General features: G+C 40.2%; 1 protein-coding gene across 3 annotated transcripts in view; it reads right to left on the bottom strand.

The window, feature by feature from the left end:
* Ankdd1b (ankyrin repeat and death domain containing 1B) overlaps window positions 1–18,572 on the bottom strand; it is a 66,310-nt gene that overhangs the window by 45,292 nt on the left and 2,446 nt on the right. For 2 of the 3 annotated variants that reach the window (XM_029564921.1, XM_029564922.1), the window contains exons 2-3: window positions 9,672–9,775; window positions 5,710–5,808 (exon numbers count right to left, since the gene is read on the bottom strand). In XM_029564921.1, coding sequence (XP_029420781.1) covers window positions 5,710–5,808; window positions 9,672–9,775 — 203 coding nt within the window. The remainder of the gene's footprint in view (window positions 1–5,709; window positions 5,809–9,671; window positions 9,776–18,572) is intronic. The other variant, XM_029564923.1, reaches the window with a different exon arrangement.

The following is an 18,572-nucleotide window of genomic DNA, read 5'->3' as shown; positions in this document are numbered from 1 at the left end:
GCGGGTCCCCTCTGTGTGCTGACCCTGAGGAAATACCTCCCAGAAGACTTCACCACAGTGATGCTGGTCTCTTGTTATTTACAGCTGATTTTTCAGCCCCAGCTAACCAGCATCAATTGTCCCAGTAAAGCAAAGGTTTTGCTTCAGGTTCTGGTCTCTTCTTAATCACAGCTGATTCTTCAGCCCCAGCCGACCAGAACCCACAGATTCTCAATCTAAAATCTCATGCAAACAGCCCTGATGGTCTTCTCTTCCCTTTGAAGCTTCACAAGCCAGGCCTCCATCGTCTACAACTCTTTCGGCATAACTGTTCCAAGCTCCACAGCAACAAATTCTGAGCACTCAATGGCCTTTCCAGCCCAAAGTTCCAAACACTTCCACAGTCCTCCCCAAAACACCAAGGTCAGGTCTGTCACAGCAATTCCCCACAGGAGTCTTTTAGATAGACCCACTTAAAGGGTACTCTAGTTGCCTCACCCTACATCCCTGTTCAGCATGGAAGAAGCCAGAGTGGTCTACATCCCTATTCCCTATTGGAAATTTGGGTAACCCCTTCAGAGGATGGTGTGATAAGACTAGGAGGTAGGAATTGGCTAGGCAGTTAGGGTAAAAAGACCCCAAAGACATATAGCCGTTTCTGGGCTAAAAGTCAAAATGTCCTTGGACCTGTTAGCAACATACTCTGTTCCAAAGGCCAAAAATGTCAAAAGTATTTGGGAGTTTTTATCTAATCCTTAAAACATTTTAGGGTTACCTCTTCAGAGGGGGGAATGTTGGAGGGGAGGAAGTGGGCATGGATTTGATAAAAACACCTTATATGCATGTAAGAAATTCTCAATAAAGTTTTTGTAAAAGTTAAAAAAAAAAACATTTCATGTTCAGTAGTCTAAGACAAGACGCTGCTCAGTGTGGGCCATGAGTACAGAGGTGTTTGTTGTATAAAGTGTTTGTACTTTGAAAGCATGTTAAAGATTTAAGGAATGGTTCCAGTTAAGTTAGTGTAAGTGTACTCTACCCTGTCTGTTCCACCAAATGCAACTGAAGTTTCTGATAAAACCCAGTTCTCCAAGGACCCTGAAAAGTAAATGGTGGCAGGTGGATTAGAGAAGGAAACCGAAACTTAATTGTATTAACAATCCTGTGATAAGTTTCTTGATGTTGTTTTGTTTTGCTTTTGTTTTTTCCTTCTATATCTTCCAAGAGACTCAAAGAAGCACCAGTCCTGGAACTGGACATGGACAGAAAGAGTTTCAAGAAACACTCCCTCTTTGTGGTCTAAGGAGCAGAAGGAGGCCTCTAAAGAAGAGCAGGTGGGAGGAACCGTCTGCTTTGTTGCTCTCTTCTGTCCCTGCCAGCTCTAGGGAGCTGGGCGGTGGTGTGCAGGAGAGGTTAATCATGGAGAGGAAGGAGCTTGAAACCACTGCTGGGCTCTGTTCTGAGCTGCCCATGGAGTCACTCTTAACATTGTGACAACAGTTTGGGGAACTGAACAGGTTTCAGACTGGTTTGTAGGATAGATCTTAATTGCACTCAAAGTGTTTAGAAACTAAAGTGACATTAAAAAACACTGATCATCCATGCTTAACAAACAAACAAACAATCTCAACCTATTTCCACCCTGAACTAAAATTAACTCAAAGTGACCATTGTCTTAATCTGTTTTCTGCTGCTTTAGTATAATACCGCAGGCTGGGTAATTAGCAATGAAGAAATTTGTTTGGCTTGTGATTCTGGAGATTGAGAAGTCCTAGACCAAGAGGGCTGTTTGGTGAGCTGAATCATAATATGGTAGAAGATATTATGTGGAGGTGGGCGGGGGGGCACTCATTCTATTATCAAGAACCCTTCCCTGAGAGACGACATTAGCCTACTTGGAAGGGCAGAGCCCTGTGAATGCTCATCTCCTAAAGGTCTCAACTCTCAGTACTGTTGCATCAGGGATTAAGTTTCCACCACATGAACTGTGGGGGACATGTCGAAACCATAGCAACTATAAATCTAAATGGAAAACATAACACTATGAAATTTTTAGAAGAAAATTGTCTAAGTTAGGCAAATCCCTATATATATATATAGACTTATTTTAAAATATGGAAACATTGTACTTCATCAAAATCAAAGACCTCTGCTCTGTGAAAATACTGTAAACACAAGTTACAGAAATGAGAAATAATACAAACTACATACAACATAGGATTTGTATCTAAAGTATGTAACAAACTCAAAACTTCATAATAAAAGAGTAATCAACCCAGTTTTTAGAAATGTTCAAAAGATGTGTTTGGGGATCTAGTTCAGTGGTGGTAGAAGACTTGTTTAGCTCTGGTTACCATCCTTAGCACTGAAAAACTTTCTGAGCAGATTTCACTAAAGATGATATACAAAAGATGATATACAAAATCATTAGAGAGGCACAAATAAAGGCACAATGAGATGTCTGTATCTCTATAAGCATGGCTAAAATTGAAGGAGAATGAAAACACTAGTCAATACCATGTGCCCTGGTGGGTGCAGAGCAAGTTGAATTCTGTAGTGGTGGTGATGATGAAAATGGCCCAATTCTCCTAAAACAGCCTGCAGTTCCTGTGGTTCCTGCTAAGTCACACACACACACACACACACACACACACACACACACACAATTTGACCCAATAATTCATACTGAATTTTATCCTCTCATTTATACTAGAGAAAGGAAAACTTGTGTTTTCAAAAAATACACAAGAATGTTTATAGTAGCTTTATTTTGTGTGTGTGTGCACACGTGGAGGTCAGAAGTGGACTTCACGTATTTTCCTTTATTGATCTTCACTTTGTTTTTTGATGCAAGTTTCACTGATCCTGGAGCTTGCTCTTTTGGCTAAGTTGGAATTCAGCAAACCCCACCTCCCTTAACTGCAATTACAGGTATGTGCCTGGCTTTTTATGTGGGTGCTAGGGAGCCAAACACAGGTTCTCAGGCTTGTGCAGTACATTTTACCCACTGAGCCATCTGCCCCATTAGCTTTACATGTAAAAACAAACTGGTAGCAATCCTAATCTCATTCAAATGGTAAATGGATAAACTGGGCTACATCCATACACAGAATATTTTTCAGCAATAAAGAGTGAGGCATTCCTGATACATACAATATGGGTGAACTCCAGCAGCATTTTACTGAGTAAAAGAAGCCAGTCTCTGGGGCTGAAGAGATGGCTTAGTTGTTAAAAGTACCGGCTGCTCTTGCGAAGGACCCAGGTTCTGTTCCCAGCACACACATGGCAGCTAACAACCATCCGCAACTCTAGTTCCAGGGGAACCAATGCCATCTTCTAGGCTCAGTGGGCTTGGGTGCCCTTATATATATGCAGGCAAAAAACCTCACACACATAGAATAAAAATAAATAAAACTTTAAAAGGAAGCCAGTTTCAAAGGTTCTATGCTATGCTCTGTGATATATGTGTCATTCTCATGAGGGCTGCAGGTTTGACTGTGAGGCAGCATGAGAGAAAATTTGGAGTTGATACAGCTGTTCTGATTTTTGGTATATTTTTATGCTGAAGACTGAACCCAGAACTTTATGCATCCTAATCACATTATTACTGAGCTATACTCCTAGGTCCTTTGCTCTACAATTTTTAATGTAGTAATTGTTACATGAATCTATATACCTTTTAAAACTCAGAACTATACACCAAAAAGAAAGTTAACTGGACAGAATGTTAGTTTCAAAATTAAAGTAAAATAAAAAGATACTGTATCAGGGTTTTCAATGTCAAAATGTAAATATATTTGGCTAATCATGTCTATTACCAATGCATCTTCTGCAGGCAAACTAATATGAAAAATAATCAAATCAGAATTTGCATACCTAAAGAACATGTCTCTTAATTACCATAGCCATATGCTGAGGATGGTGGCAGGCCTGCAAAACCAGCTACTTGAAAGTCTGAAGTAGGAGGGTCATAATTCAAGGCCTGTCTGGATTATGTAGTGAGTGTGAGACCAGCCTGAGCAACTTAATGAGATCCTGTCTCAAAATAAATTGTTTTTACAATATCTTATTTATTTTATTTTTATTTTACATGTATGAATGTATTGCTTGCATGTATGTAAGTGCACCTATGTCATGCAATGCCCCTGGAGGTCAGAAGAAGGCATTGGATCCCCTGGAACTAGAGTTACAGATGGTTGTTAGCTGCCGTGTGGGTGCTGGGAAACGATCCCAGGTCCTCTGCAAGAGCAGTCAGCACTTTTAACCACTGAGCCATCTCTCCAGCCCAATAAATTGTTTTTAAAAGACTGGGATATTGCTCAGTGATGGCATGCTTGCATGTGTAAAGCCCTAGGCTGAATTCCCATCATTCCCTGCCTCCACGCACGCATACACACACCCAAAATCAACACAACCATTATACAATCACTCATACTCACAAAGCTACCATCTTTTCAGTGGATACATAACGATTACTTGCTCACTATTACCACAAGAATAATCTAGAGAGATTGGTGCCCTATTGGTGACACAAAAAGAAACTTCCACCATTATCAAATCTACGTCTTGTCTATATGATTGCCAACAAAACCAGTGAGATGATTCATTGGTGTAAGCGAACTCTACTGCTCTGTGAGAGGGTGAAGATAAAGCAGGGCTGCGTTTTCCCTTCCAGAGAGTGCAGTTCAGAGAGGAAACAGAGCAGCTCTTTGAACATTATCTGAGTGAAGTAAAGTTAAGAACCATGGTCTAGGGCTGGTGAGATGGCTTAGAGGGTAAAGGTACTTGCAGTGTAGGCCTGACCACCTAAGATCGGTATGAGAACCCACAGTGGCAGAAGAGAACCAATTGCTGAAAGTTGTCCCCTGACCTTCACATGTGTGCTGCGGCATACACACACATTAATAACACAACAATAATAAATAAAGCACTTAAAAAAGAACCACAGTCTGTGTAATTAATTCAGAATCAAGAACTTTATAAAGAGTAAGGCTGTCATTATCTTCGGTGACTAGAGCTGGGAAGCATGATTTTAGGTCTCTCTGGCTGATTTCCTTGTGCCGTGGTAAAGCACTAAATGAAAGTAGGATAAGAAGGTGAAAAGTCCTCAGGGTGGGCTTTGTTACCTTGGCAATAAACATGTGGGCTGGTTTGTAGCTCACAGCATGGTCTCTAGAATCAGACCTAAGTTAGGTTCAAACCCTGCCTTCAGTCCTCCTTAAATGTACTTTTTGGGGGAAGGATATTTAATCTCTCTGAGTCTCCTTATCTATAAACTGGGTATTTTAATACTTTTCCCACAGAGTTGAAAGGAGAAAGCACTAAATATCCTCCCTAATATCTGTGCCTGGCATAGAACATATATGTGATAAGCATTATTTATTAGCAGAGTCCACAGGGCAAAGTCCCGATTTAAAGTCCCTGGAACAAGTTGGCTTCTGTCTTTCATGAAGCAAACTATACTGTGGGAAATCATGTTACCTTTGAACATGAATGTTAGTGGCTAGGAAAATAAATAAAACCCCAAGCCTTAAAGGCAATGAGTGGGCAATGAAGCTACCAAACACAAGGAGTGCTTGCATAAGGTGTGTTTTCTCCCAAGAGCTATTCCTCTACGCACACTGCTGATGGAGGTGCTGTGTGCATGAGAGGGAAATATCTTGGGTGACTGAATTCTCCATGTACATGCCGTATATGCCATGTGACTATTCCACCCACTAAAGGTGAGCTTACCTTGTCAGCAACATCCACCCTGGCTTTATGACTCAGCAAGAAATCCACTGCAGATAAATTATTTCTACCCACTGCAAAGTGCAGGGCTGTTCGGTTCATCTGAGGAAACATAATTTGTGTCTTTGGTCAACTGATTATGACAACATTTTAACCATTTCTGTATGCACCCTCCTCCCTTTTTTTGTTGGTTTTTTTTTTTTTTGAATTTTCCTTTTGTTTATGAGACAGAGTCTCACAATGTAGCCCAGGCTAACCTCAAAATTGTGGTAATCCTTCTGCTTCCACTTCCTGATTGCTGGAATTCCTGGCATGAAGCACCATGTTCAGCTAGGTTTCCTGTTTCTTGACCAGCGGCAGTACATTCCTACTGAGTATTTGCACTTTGACTATTTGGCTCCACTTTTTGCCTTTTCCTTTGAAAGTTATGAAAACTGTCTAGCAGAATCCTGCCTTTGCCTATTTGCAGATGACACCTGAGGAGTCTGGCAGTCCACGGAAGGATGTGCCCAGAATGCAGCCCACTGCACAGCCAGCTACATAACAATAGAATAAATTTCATTAAGCCAGTAAATGTTGATTTTTTTCCCTTGTATGCAATCATTAATGCTTATTAGTTAATCATAATATGTGTTAGTTGACTTTCTGTTACTGTGACAAAATAACTGAGATAAACAGCTCTTAAGGAGGAAAAATTATTTGGGCTCACTATTTCAGAGTTCCAGTTCATAACTGGTAGGGAGGGTGTAGTAAAGCAAAGCTTCTTAATCTGATATTAGCCAGGAGAAAAGAGAGGAAGAGGCTGGGGTTCCCATGTCTCTTTCAAGATCATGCTCCTGGCAGCTCATCTTCGCCAGCTGGATCCCGTTTCTTAACAGTGTCACCAGAATCCTGGCAGTGCCACTGTCTGGACACCAAGCCTTCAAGACATGGCTTTTGGCTGGATGTAATGCCATAGGCCTTTAATCCCAGCACTCAGGAGGCAAAGGCAGGTGAATTTCTGTGAGTTCAAGGCCAGCCTGGTCTACATAGTGAGTTTCAGGCCAGATGGGGCTTACAGGGAGACCTTTTTTTTGTCAAAAAGACAAGGAAAAAAAAAAAAAACTAGACATGGCTTTTGGAGACACTAAGGATCTAAGTCATAACAGAATATAGTAATTCATATCAAAATTCCCTAAATGTCTCAATCCATTCCTTCTATTAATTTTAAAAAGCTTTATCTTACTTTGAAACCAATAAATTGCTTTGGAAGGAAAGGAAAAGGTGAAAGAGGGTGGGAAGGAGGAAAAGAAGGAAAGAAGGAAGGGATGTAGGAAGAAGAAAGGAAGAAAGGGAAGGAGGGGGAGGGAAGAAGGAAGAAAAAGAGGAAAGGGGGTGGAGAGAGAGAGGAAGGAAAGTGAGAGAAGGTAGGAGGGAGGAAGGGAGGAAGGGAGGAAGGGAGAGGGGAAGGGAGAAAGGGAGGAAGAATGGATGGAAGGAGGGAAGGAAGAAGGGAGGGAGGGAGGAAGGGAGGGAAGGAGGGAGAGAAGGATGGAGGGAGGGAGGGGGGAGGTAAGGAGGGAGGGAAGATATTTTCTTAACACAACAGAGTAGTTACACATATGAACCCAGAGGGCTGGTAATAGCATGCACAAGCCCAAGCCAGGCAAAATCCCAGCATGGAAGGGGGTGGTGGAAAAGAAGCCCCAGCCCTAGCTGAGGAACAGTTGGCTGCTGGGAAAGGGAGAGTTAGTTTTAAGGGTGTGACTATGGATAGGTTGATCACACTCCAGGGGTGTAGTCACACTCAAGAATATTTGAGGAACACAAATTAGACTTGATGGACTTTAAAAAATAACAGAAGACATGAAGTGAGAGGGTTAGAAAAGTAGGTGTAGATCTGAGGAGGTGAGGGAGGGGGTCTGAATGTGGTCAAAATACATTGTATGAAATTCTCAAAGAATCAATAAAATATTTTTAAAAAAGAAAGGACAAAAGAAGAGATTGGGAAGGAAAGAGAGAGATAAAGAAGGGTGTAAATGGGGGAGAAGACATAACCAATCAGTGATTTCTAACTTGCTAAGATGACTACAAACTAGAATCTCTCCAAGAACCCTAAAATAAAAACATCAGAACTAGCTGGGACTAGTGGTGTAGACTTATTATCCCAGCTACTCAAGAGGTTGAGGCTGGAGGAAAATAAAAGTCAGGGTGCTAAAGAAATAGTTCAGTCAGTAAAGTGCTTGCCCTGCAATCACAAGGATCTAAGTTTGTTCCCAGAAACCACATGGGCAGCGGGGAGGGAGGGTACAGGGAGAAGCTGCATGATGCTGGATGAGGTGGTTTGTGCCTTTAATATCAGCATTCAGGAGGCAGAGGCAGACAGAGCTCTGTGAATTCAAGCCAGCCTGGGATACACAGTGAGTTCTAGGCCAGCTAGGCCTACATAGTGAGACCCTAGTTTTTGGTTGGTTGGTTGGTTGGTTGGTTTGATTGGTGGCTTGTTTTAAAAGCTGCATGTGCTTGTAATCCCAGTACTGGGAAAGCAGAGACAACCTCCAAACACATGTGTATGCACACAAATGTACCCACATACAGATGTGCATGAACACACACGAACACACACACACAAACACAAAATGCATGAAGATGTGGCTCAGTGGTAGGTTGCCTAGCATGTTTGAGGCCCTAGGTTCAAAACCAGCACTATAGAAACAGAAGAGGTCAGAACTGCTTTGTGTGGAAAATTTAAATTGTTTTAAATGTGCGTCAGAGACTATTTCCTGCTATTTAGAAAAAGTTATTGCTTCACTTGCTTCACTTATTCAAAACTGAATCTGTTATGATCATAATAATCTTAAAAGATAAATATAAATAATTTTGAAACTGTGAATAACTACTTCTAGAGGTTCTTGCCTGATGATGTTCTCTTCTTTCATCCTTTTTCCTTTCCTCCTCCCTTCCTTTTATTTTTTTGTTTCTGGAACTGTTATACTATAAAACCTTTCTGGTTTTCTACTACATGAAAACTATATATCCACAATATATTAAACATGTGCATAAACACAGTTACATACATAGATATATAAATTCACATAAACACACATATGAACACATGCCCCCTCACATGCATGCACCTTACAGAGTCCTTTTTAAAACCAAAACCAGAGTTGTATAACTTGTGGAGCTAAGATGTTTTGGTAAAATATTTAGGTTTTATGAAAATCATCTAATCCTGGGCACACATTGCTAGTACCCTCCCAGTGCCTTGGAAGCAGCAAACAAGGGGCCCATGGCATATGCTTTCATTAGCATTAAATCCACCTCTTCTATCCAATCACAAACCACTCCACAATTCATCCTAAGCAAGTGGCATAACCTCCAATCTGCTCACTTGGATAAACCCTTGAAGAAAATCCTCATAAAACCAGGCAATAGGAAACCCATGTTTCTAGCAGTGAACTTCCCCCAAAGCCCAGGTAAGTAGAGGACAGAAGAGAGCCAGATTTCAGAAAAGGTCTCACTGCCTGGCATGAAGGTGTTATTTCAAAAGTAGAAAAATGAAAATCCACATATTTCATTTGATTTGAAATCTAGAAAGCCCCAACTACAGAGGGCATCACAGAGAGAAAACTGCCTGATGGTACAGCAAAGGATGTTTTGTCTTTCCAGAATGTATGAGGCCAAAGTGATCCTCAGGCTACAATCCAGGACCAAGTCCAGGCCCATCACCCACAGTGGTGGGTTTGCCTGCCCAACACAGGCTTTGCACAGATGTGCATAAGGACTCTGTGTACGTCCCTCACCCAAGCCTACTCTGCCACATAATTTCACATTTAGCTTAAACACTCTGCTTTACCAACAAAGGAGAGCCCCCACATCTCAGCCAGCCCAACCGCTTCAATTATTATTATTATTTCGGCTGACCTATGCAATCCCAAGCTGCCACAGAGCAGTCACTTGTCATATTTGTGGCTTCTACTCACATTGTTCACAGCATTAATGTTAACCTTCTTTTTAAACAGCTTCTCCATAAGATCCAAATGATTGCTTTTAGCAGCATTATGAAAGTGTCTCTCAATTGGCAGTACTGAAAGAAAGTAAGCAAGCATGACTCAGGGGGCTGAAGGCGGCCACAGTTCTGTCACATTTCACATGACGACCTTGTAACTCTGGAAACTTGAAATGTCAATCTTGAGTCTTTTCCACTCTGCTATTGAGGATGCAGGACATTTTCTTCAATATTTTACAAAGCTGGAGTGCCATGATTCCACCTCTCCTCACATTGCAAGTGTTTTCACATCCTCGAAAATGTTCCTGGCCCCAAACAAAACATTGCTCAGGGGGACCACCTTGAAGCTCTCAATGTGGTATCTGTTTAGCAAGCAGGTCAGAGGGCAGCCACTGACTGACATCCCAAGGGGCCATGTTTGTGGAAAGTTAGTACAAGATTAAATGGGGAGAAATCCAAATGCCCACACACTTCTTACTGAGATAAAACTGTTGCTGGCAGAACTCAGAAGTGGATGCAAGACCTGTAGGACTAAAACCTTAGAATGAGCCCAGTGTAGAAACCCACACAAAGGCTAAAATAGGGGAACATGTTTTATTCTCATTTATATGAAAGAACACAAAAATTCATTCACACCTGCTATGAACATTTCACATACATATACACACATACACATACATACACACATACACATACACGCACATATGCTCACATTCACACATACTCACACACACACATTCACTCACATACTCACGTGGAAGGTTTTATTAACTAGTATAGAGAAGATTCAGAGGAGCTAGAGGGTTAAGAGATAGCCCCAAGGAATAAAATCAGAGCTGAGGTTAAGAATCAGCAGTAGATCATTTCCAAAAATGAAAAGACTGTAAGAGGCTTTATATGTGCTGTTGAGTAGTTTCCCAAGCTTTTGCCAAAGGCCCTTTAGAAGAGTGCCACCTCCAGTCAAAGACCAAGGAGTACCTTCACAGACGACATTGCTATTGGTTGAACTGTGTCCCTCCATGCTTTATGTGTTGAAATCCCGAGACATAATACTTCAGAATGTAAGGGTATTTGAAGACAGGCCCTTAAGGAGTGCATCAACATGAAAACAAAGCTTTATAGGTGGACTAATATGATATGACTGGTGTCCTTATAAGCAATTAGGACATAGACACTCACAGGAGTATGTGAAGACAGATGGAGGAGGCCATCTGTAATCAATGAGAATCCTGAGAAGAAACCAAGCCTGCTGCACTTGACTTACCATCTCCAGATCTGTGGGAAAATAAGTTTCTGTTGTCTCAGTCACCCAGCCTGTGGTAGTTTGTTATGGAAGCCCGGACACACAAATAAAGATTTAGATGTTCATTCTGTCTATCAACTAATAGCTCTTGCTTACTACCCCTATGGTCCTTCAGTCTAGGAAATTTTAATATCCTCACAGGTGACAAATTCCACACCTTAGCGTTTTTGTTCTCTCTCTCTCACCTCTAATAATCTTTCTACTACCTGATCTCAAATATCCAGTTTTAGGGGCACACTCTTGACCTACTTGTCACTCAGGCCACACTACCTCTGAAGCCTTCACTTCAAGAATTCCATTCTCAGAGCAATACTTCTCATTCATTCAGTTTACTGCTCTGTTTCTTTCTCCAGAAATCCTACAGCCTCACCAAGTCCTCCATCCACTGTAACCATCTTTTTCTATTATCTATTCCTATGTCCTTACATTCATCCTTGTCCTGTTTAGAGCTCATATTGATCTATTTGTGCTCCTGTAACAAAATGTCTGAGACTTATTTCTCACAGCTGAAACAATCAAGATCGAAGTATCAGCAGGTTTAGTTGCCTGGTAGAGCTGCTCTCTACTTCCAAGATGCCATCTGGTGAGTGTTGCATGCTCACACTCATGTGGCAGAAGATAGAAAGCCTAAAAGGGGTGAATGCTGTCTGCAAGCTTTTCACGAGGAATCCTCTCATTCAGAGGACTACCTAGTTTAAGTGCTGAAATCCCACCTGAGATTTGTGGGTAAGAATTTGACTCCCTCTTTCTCCTGTGAACTGTGCTAAAGGACTAAAGTGAATACCAACACGGTGGCTAGTGCCAAGTGATCAAGTCCTTCATCTCTGTTTCAGAGGTGTCTTCTGCCAGCACCTGTATCTCCATGGTAAGCTAACTTGTTCAGGTGCAAGCAAGGCAATATCTCAGCCCCTTTCCAGTGCTTGATGGGCTTCAGAGAGATTATGAAGAACAGAGACCCTCAGAATGATAGACGTGCTTGCTATACAGGCAATAAATGCATCTTTGTTATGTACAGTCACTCAGACTCAGAGGTTACCTGTTGCTGCAAGAAAAGCTAGCTTGTCCTGACAGATACCAATGCTAACTGGTCTCTTACATTCTTACACATGAATCTCAGGTGAGAGTTCAGCACTTCAAGCTAGTCTAGCATATTGCCCTTGTATTCTGTTTTCCAAAGTCTCTGCCTTTCTTCTTAAGTACCCTGCCCCTTTTTACTGCCTAATTCTCGGCTGATAACACTGCTTCATAGTGAGAACAGAATTAATTCTCATGCCTTCCCACTACTAAATCTGCCAACCCATCTGTATTTACATATACAAACCCTCTGCTTTATTATTGTTGCTCTAGGTGGAGTTTCCCTGTTGTCACTCTACACTTGGGTTCCAGATCACATTCATTTTATCTTTTACATTTTTTCATATATTGATCTCCTGGAAATTGTCCTCTAGATCATTTAAACTCTCTCCAGTGGCCACTGCCACTAATGGATGCAGAGATACTATAGCATCCCTAGGGAACCAACCCTCCCTGGGTCTCACATTTCTTTCTACCTGCTGTTCATAGTTCAATTCCCAGATATCCCAACATTTTGGTTTTTTGTGAAAGAAAAATTATTTTGAGAATTTCAAACTGACTAAATAGCCCAGGCTAGACTCAAACCCAGGGTTTTCCTGATTTAATCTACCCTGTACATACCTCAAGTACTAGGATTACAAGAGTGCTTCACCCCACTGTAAGTTTATATTCCTATTTCCATTTCTTCATGCTACCGTCTTAACACATGCTGGTCAGACATCTTTTCCTTCTACTCCACAGGAACTGCTTTGAGGTCACTACATCTATGTTATGTGCATGAACTTTGACAGTAAGGACCACATGTACTTCTCAGTCTTCTATTAAAGCATGTTTTGATTTTCATTCTCTTTTTCAAGCTTTTCCTCCTATGCTTGATCTATAAAATGTTTGAGAATCTCAGTGGTTTTATAAAACATACCAACCACTAGTGTAGGCATTATTGTCTCTATCTTACAGACACCAAGACTTTAAAAAATGAAACCATTTGTTCATGTCTTAAAGGTAATTAATGATCAGACTGTTCAAGCACTCTGAATCAAACCTCACATTTTCAATCAGCTTACCCATCCAGGGCCCAGGATGTGAGTCTGGGAGTAGATTGCTAAAGTCGAGAACCAAATCACTCACTCTGGCCTATGCTTTAGCTGAAGCCTTCTTCCAGATCTGCCAGACTTCTCCAGGCCCCCTCCCCTTGTCATCACGCAGCTCTGGTATCTAGTATCAGTTTTTGCTCTTGTGCATTAATCCAGTGGGATCTGAGCTCTATTTTCAGATCTTTGTCTTTCTTTGTCATGATCCAAGGCAAATAAAGACCTTACTATATCCTGATATGTGACAAATTTTCTGCTGTAACTGAAGTTGAATATCTTAATCTTTCCCTGACACAATCTGTAAAGAAAATGAATTTTGAGACTGTGTTCTAAGACAGTAAGAAGCACTCTGAAGCCAGGCATAGTATGTACCTATGATCCCAATGCCCCGGAGGCTGACTGTGAGATCAGCCTAGGCCATATCTTCAGAAAGAGAAAGATGGGAGAGGGAGATAAAGAAAAAGAATTGGGCATAGAAAAAACACAAAAAGGAAAGAAGATGAAGAGGGGGAGAGGGAGATGGACACAGTCAAGTTTTCACTGTGCTGCCCAGGCTGGCCTCACACTGATGATTCTCATGCCATAAGTCTTGGGATTACAGGGATGTATTACCATGCCTGGCTTCATAGAAGACTCTTGATTAATTAAGTCAATGGTTTGCTTTGGTTTCATAGTGATATCAGAGTTCTTAAAAAAATTCATGCCACTGGGCAACACACGGGACGCAGAGGCAGGCAGATTTCTGTGAGTTCAAGGTCAGCCTGGTCTACATAGTGACTTCCAGGCCAGCTGGGGATATAGGGAGACCCTGTCTCAAAAAGACAAAAAAAAATCATAAATTCATGCTAGGTTTTTATCCCAAGCCAATCAGAATTTCTCAGTGTTCAAGACATTTAATAATTTGCCTACTACTTAGTAAATGTTTAACCCTATAACAACTCTGAATTTTACTATTCTAAGGTGTGACACGGGAGATCATGAAGCCTACTTTCACTGGAGAGTAGGAGATAGCTCCCACTGGCTCATGAGAGTTTGCTGCATATATACCTTCCCAGCTCTGTGTCCAGTGACTATCTCTGTAGCTTGGAATCAGCATGGTAGACGTATTACATAAAGATAATTGGAAAGGGCAACAAATGAGTAATCTTTTCCCAAGGAAGCTGGGAGGCAAACATTTACCAGCACGTCATGGCCTACCTTCCAGATAATGTGACTGGGAAAATGACTCAGACAAATCACCACAAATATGACAATTTTCAGCGTACCTAAACAATATATGAGTATTTTACAATATATGCCTTTTCAAGTGAAATTTATAAAATCAAGGAGAGGTTAAGTGTTCAACTCAAGATTCCTCTCCTTAGATATCAAAAACCCCAGGGCCTTCTGGACCTGAGTAAGTATAAGGAAAATGGATCAGAACAGGAAGAGACCTTAATGAACTAGAAAAACAACCCTGAGGTCTCTCCTTCATTTCATTCGGTCTGCTACAGAGGTGGTATCACGTGAAATCTCTTGTGACTACACAAACCCTCTTTTCCTGTCACTGTTTACCCCTGTGGCCCACTTCATTTTTCCCTTGATATCACTCAATACTATTTGAGACCATGTATTTGTTAAATTGTTAATTGTTTATTTCTTCCACCACAAAACAAATTCCACAAGGAAAGTAACAGAGTGTCAGTGCCTAGTGCTAATAGATGGTATAGATGATTCATATATACTTATTTGATGGGTGGATAGATGGAGGGAGGGAGGGATAGATGGAGGGATAGAGGGATAGCTGGATAAATGGGCTTGAACAGTCAGTACCCAATTCCCAAGAATACTAACAAGAGAAAATACAGGCCCAATAGTATCAGATATTGTTCTTCCTGCTCCTCCTGCTCCTCCTGCTCCTGCTCCTCCTCTTCCTCCTTTGCTTTCAACTGGACCAAGGAAAGTTACACAATACTTTGAATTGAATAAAAAGTAAAATAAAAAATCAAAATGTGTGCGATGCATCTAAAGTTACACTTCTAATGCTTAACAGGAAACATAGCATTAAATGATAATATTAAAAAGGAAGGGGGCTGGAGAGATGGCTCAGCAGTTAAGAGCACTGACTACTCTTGCAGAGGACCCGGGGTCAGTTCCCAGCACCCACATGGCAGCTACGAACCATTCTTAACTCCAGTTCCAGGGGAATCCGAAGCCCTCTTCTGACCTCCATGGCATTGCATAACACAGGTGCACTCACATACATGCAGGCAATACACTTACATACATAACATAAAAATAATAAAAATAAAAAGAAGAAAGGTTTCAGATTAATAAAATAAACACATTAGAAAATAAAAGGAAGAGAGCAAAATTAACCACAACAAGAAAAACAAAGGTACAAGCCGTGATCAATGGAATTGCAATCAGAAAAATAAGCCAAAATCAACGAAAACAAAAGCTGGTTATCTGAAAACATTAATGAGCCAACAGATGCCTAGACAAAAAAAAACAAAACAAAAACCATATCAGGAATGAAGGAAAGCTTACCTCTACAGACCCTGCAGACATCAAAAGGTCAGTAAGGAGGTCTGCAAGACTGTCTAAAAGAGAGTGCTAAGGAGATATTAGAAACAACTACACCCACAAACCTGAGATGAAATGGAATAACTTCTTAAAAACCATAGACTACAGAATTAACTCCAGAAAATACACATAATGTGAATAACCTTGAGTAACTATTAAAGAAATTTGATTTGCAGTTAAAATTATTCCAAAAAAGAAATCTCCATACTCAAATACGTTTTGTGTATTTTTTGTGAACTTTACCAGATATTTAAATAAAAACAACAAAGTCAACAAAAATCTCTTTTAGAGGGCTGGCAGGATGGGTCATCAGGTAAAGGTGCTTGCCATCCAAACCTGGCAACCTGAATTTGATCTCCAGAACCCACATATAGGTGGAAGGAAAGAACAGACTACAGAAAGCTGTCCTCTGATCCCCACATGCATGCTGTCCCACGTGTCCCCCCCCCACACAATTAAACTTGTATAAAAAGAAAACAAAAACAAAAATCTATATTCTTCTCCCTTCCCAAAATTAAAAAAAAAAAGCAGCAAACAAACAAGAAACCATTTCTCTTGGTTAACAGTTGGAATGGAAAGGAATTTCCTCAAGTTCAAAGGGTGTGCCCAAAAAAACTGACAGCTAAAGTCATACTTAATTTGTATAATGTGACCTCTTTTTTTGTCCCTAAGATCAGGAGTAAAAAGAGGTAGATTTTCACTCTTACCACTTCTTTTAAGTATTGTGCTCCAAATTATAGCAAGCACAATAAATTGTTACAAGTAAATAAAAATACACACAGATTAGAAAGAAATCAAACTGACTCTAGTCTAGTTTCAGACAGCTTAGTTATCTACACATAAAATACCCAAGGAATGTACCAAACAGTTTTAGAACTAACAAGTGAGTTAAGCAAGTTTGCTGAATACAAGATCAACACATAACTATTAATAATATTTCTATACACTGGGAATTAATAAATGAAAACTAAAATTTATAAAGCACTATTTACAATTGATCAGAAAAGCAAAAATATTTGTATATAAAGCCAACAAAACCATATACCAAAGAAATTTAGAGTATTGGTGAAAGAACTCAAATAAGACTAAATAATGGAAATATGTATCAAGTTCTTGGGTTGGAATAGTCAGCTTCAGAAAATGCTAATTTCCCCCAACTCAGCTGTTGATTTAATGAAATTCCAATCAAATGTCAGAAGGATATGTTGTAGCTACTGACAGGCTAATTATAAAACATATAGAAAAGGAATGAAACAATTGTGAGAGACCCAATCGATTTTGAAAAGAAAACTAATATTGGGAGTCACACAACTCAATCTTATTTTAATGCATATTAATAATGTAAGTAGGGTATTGACAAAAAGATTGACAATGCATCAATGGAATAAAATCTAGAGTCTAGAAATAAACCCATGCACATATGAGCAGATGTTTTTGGAAAAAGTTTGCAAGCTTTGACAATAGAGAATGGTTAATCATTTCAGCAAATGACACCTGAACAAGTGGACACCATATTGAACCTTGATCTGAGCTTTATACCTTATACAAAAATGAACCCTAGGGCTGGAGAGATGGCTCAGCAGTTAAGAGCACTGACTGCTCTTGTAGAGGGTCCAGGGTCAATTCCCAGTACCCACATGGTGGCTAACAACCATCCGTAACTTCAGTTCCAGGGGAACCCAACACCCCCTTCTGACCTCTACAGGCATTGCACAGCACAGATGCACTTACACACATGCAGACAATACATTTATACACATAAGATAAAAATAATAAAATATAAAAATGAACCCCAATGAACCATATGTATAAGTGGAAAACATAAAACCATAAAATTTTAGAAAACACAGGGAACAGAGCTTATGGTTCAGCAAGGTTTCTTACATATATCTCCAATAGCATGACTATACAAGGAAAAACATTGATGAATTGTACTTCATCAAAATGTAAAACTTTCATTCTATGAAAAGTACCATTGGGGATTAAGAAGACAAGCTAACAGAGTGGGTGTGGTGGTTTGAATGAGACATGTCCCCCATAGTCTCATATATTTGAACACTTTGTTACCAGTTGGTGACACTGGGAGGACGTGGAATTTGTAGTCACTGGAGGTAGGCTTTGAGAGTTCATAGCCTTGCCCCACTTCTAGTTTGCTCTCCTGCTTACTGTTTGTTCTTCAAGATGTGAGCTCTCTGAGTTTTTGGTTCCAGCCACCATGTCTAATGCTTGTGTCATGCCTCCTCACCATGATGGAACCATAAGCCAAAAAAACTCTTCTAAAAGTTGCTTTTGATCATGGTACTTTATCACAACAGAAAGGTAACTAATATAGTGGGATATTATATTTGCAAATCTCCTATCTGATAAATGAACTATATTGAGACTATATAAGTAATTCTCAATGTTCAACAATTCAACTTAAATATAGAGAAAAGACTTCAAAAGAACAAAGAGGAATCAAAAGTGATAAAAATGTTACCAAGAGGGGCTGGAGAGATGTCTCAGCAGTTAAAGAGTACTGGCTGCGCTTGCAGAGGACCTGGGTTTGCTTCCCAGTATCCACATGGTGGCTAACAATCATCTGCAACTCCAGTTCCAGGGGATTTGATGCCTTCTTCTGGCCTCTGCAGCCATTGCATGTATGGGTACACTTACATAAATATAGTAAAAACACATACTCATATAAAAACAATAAATAAATCAAAAGAAAAAAAATGTTACCACTAGCCATGAGGGCGATGTCAATTAAAACTACCAATGAGATACCAATATGCATCTACTCAAATGGCTAAAACTAAAAAAAAAAAAAAAAAAGAGCAATTTTAAATTTTTTTTTTTTTTT

The sequence above is a fragment of the Nannospalax galili genome, unplaced genomic scaffold (genome assembly GCF_000622305.1).
Source record: "Nannospalax galili isolate Female #2095 unplaced genomic scaffold, S.galili_v1.0 scaffold2758, whole genome shotgun sequence".
In the NCBI taxonomy this organism is placed as follows: Eukaryota; Metazoa; Chordata; class Mammalia; order Rodentia; family Spalacidae; genus Nannospalax; species Nannospalax galili.
This window is presented reverse-complemented; position numbering and strand designations above follow the sequence as displayed.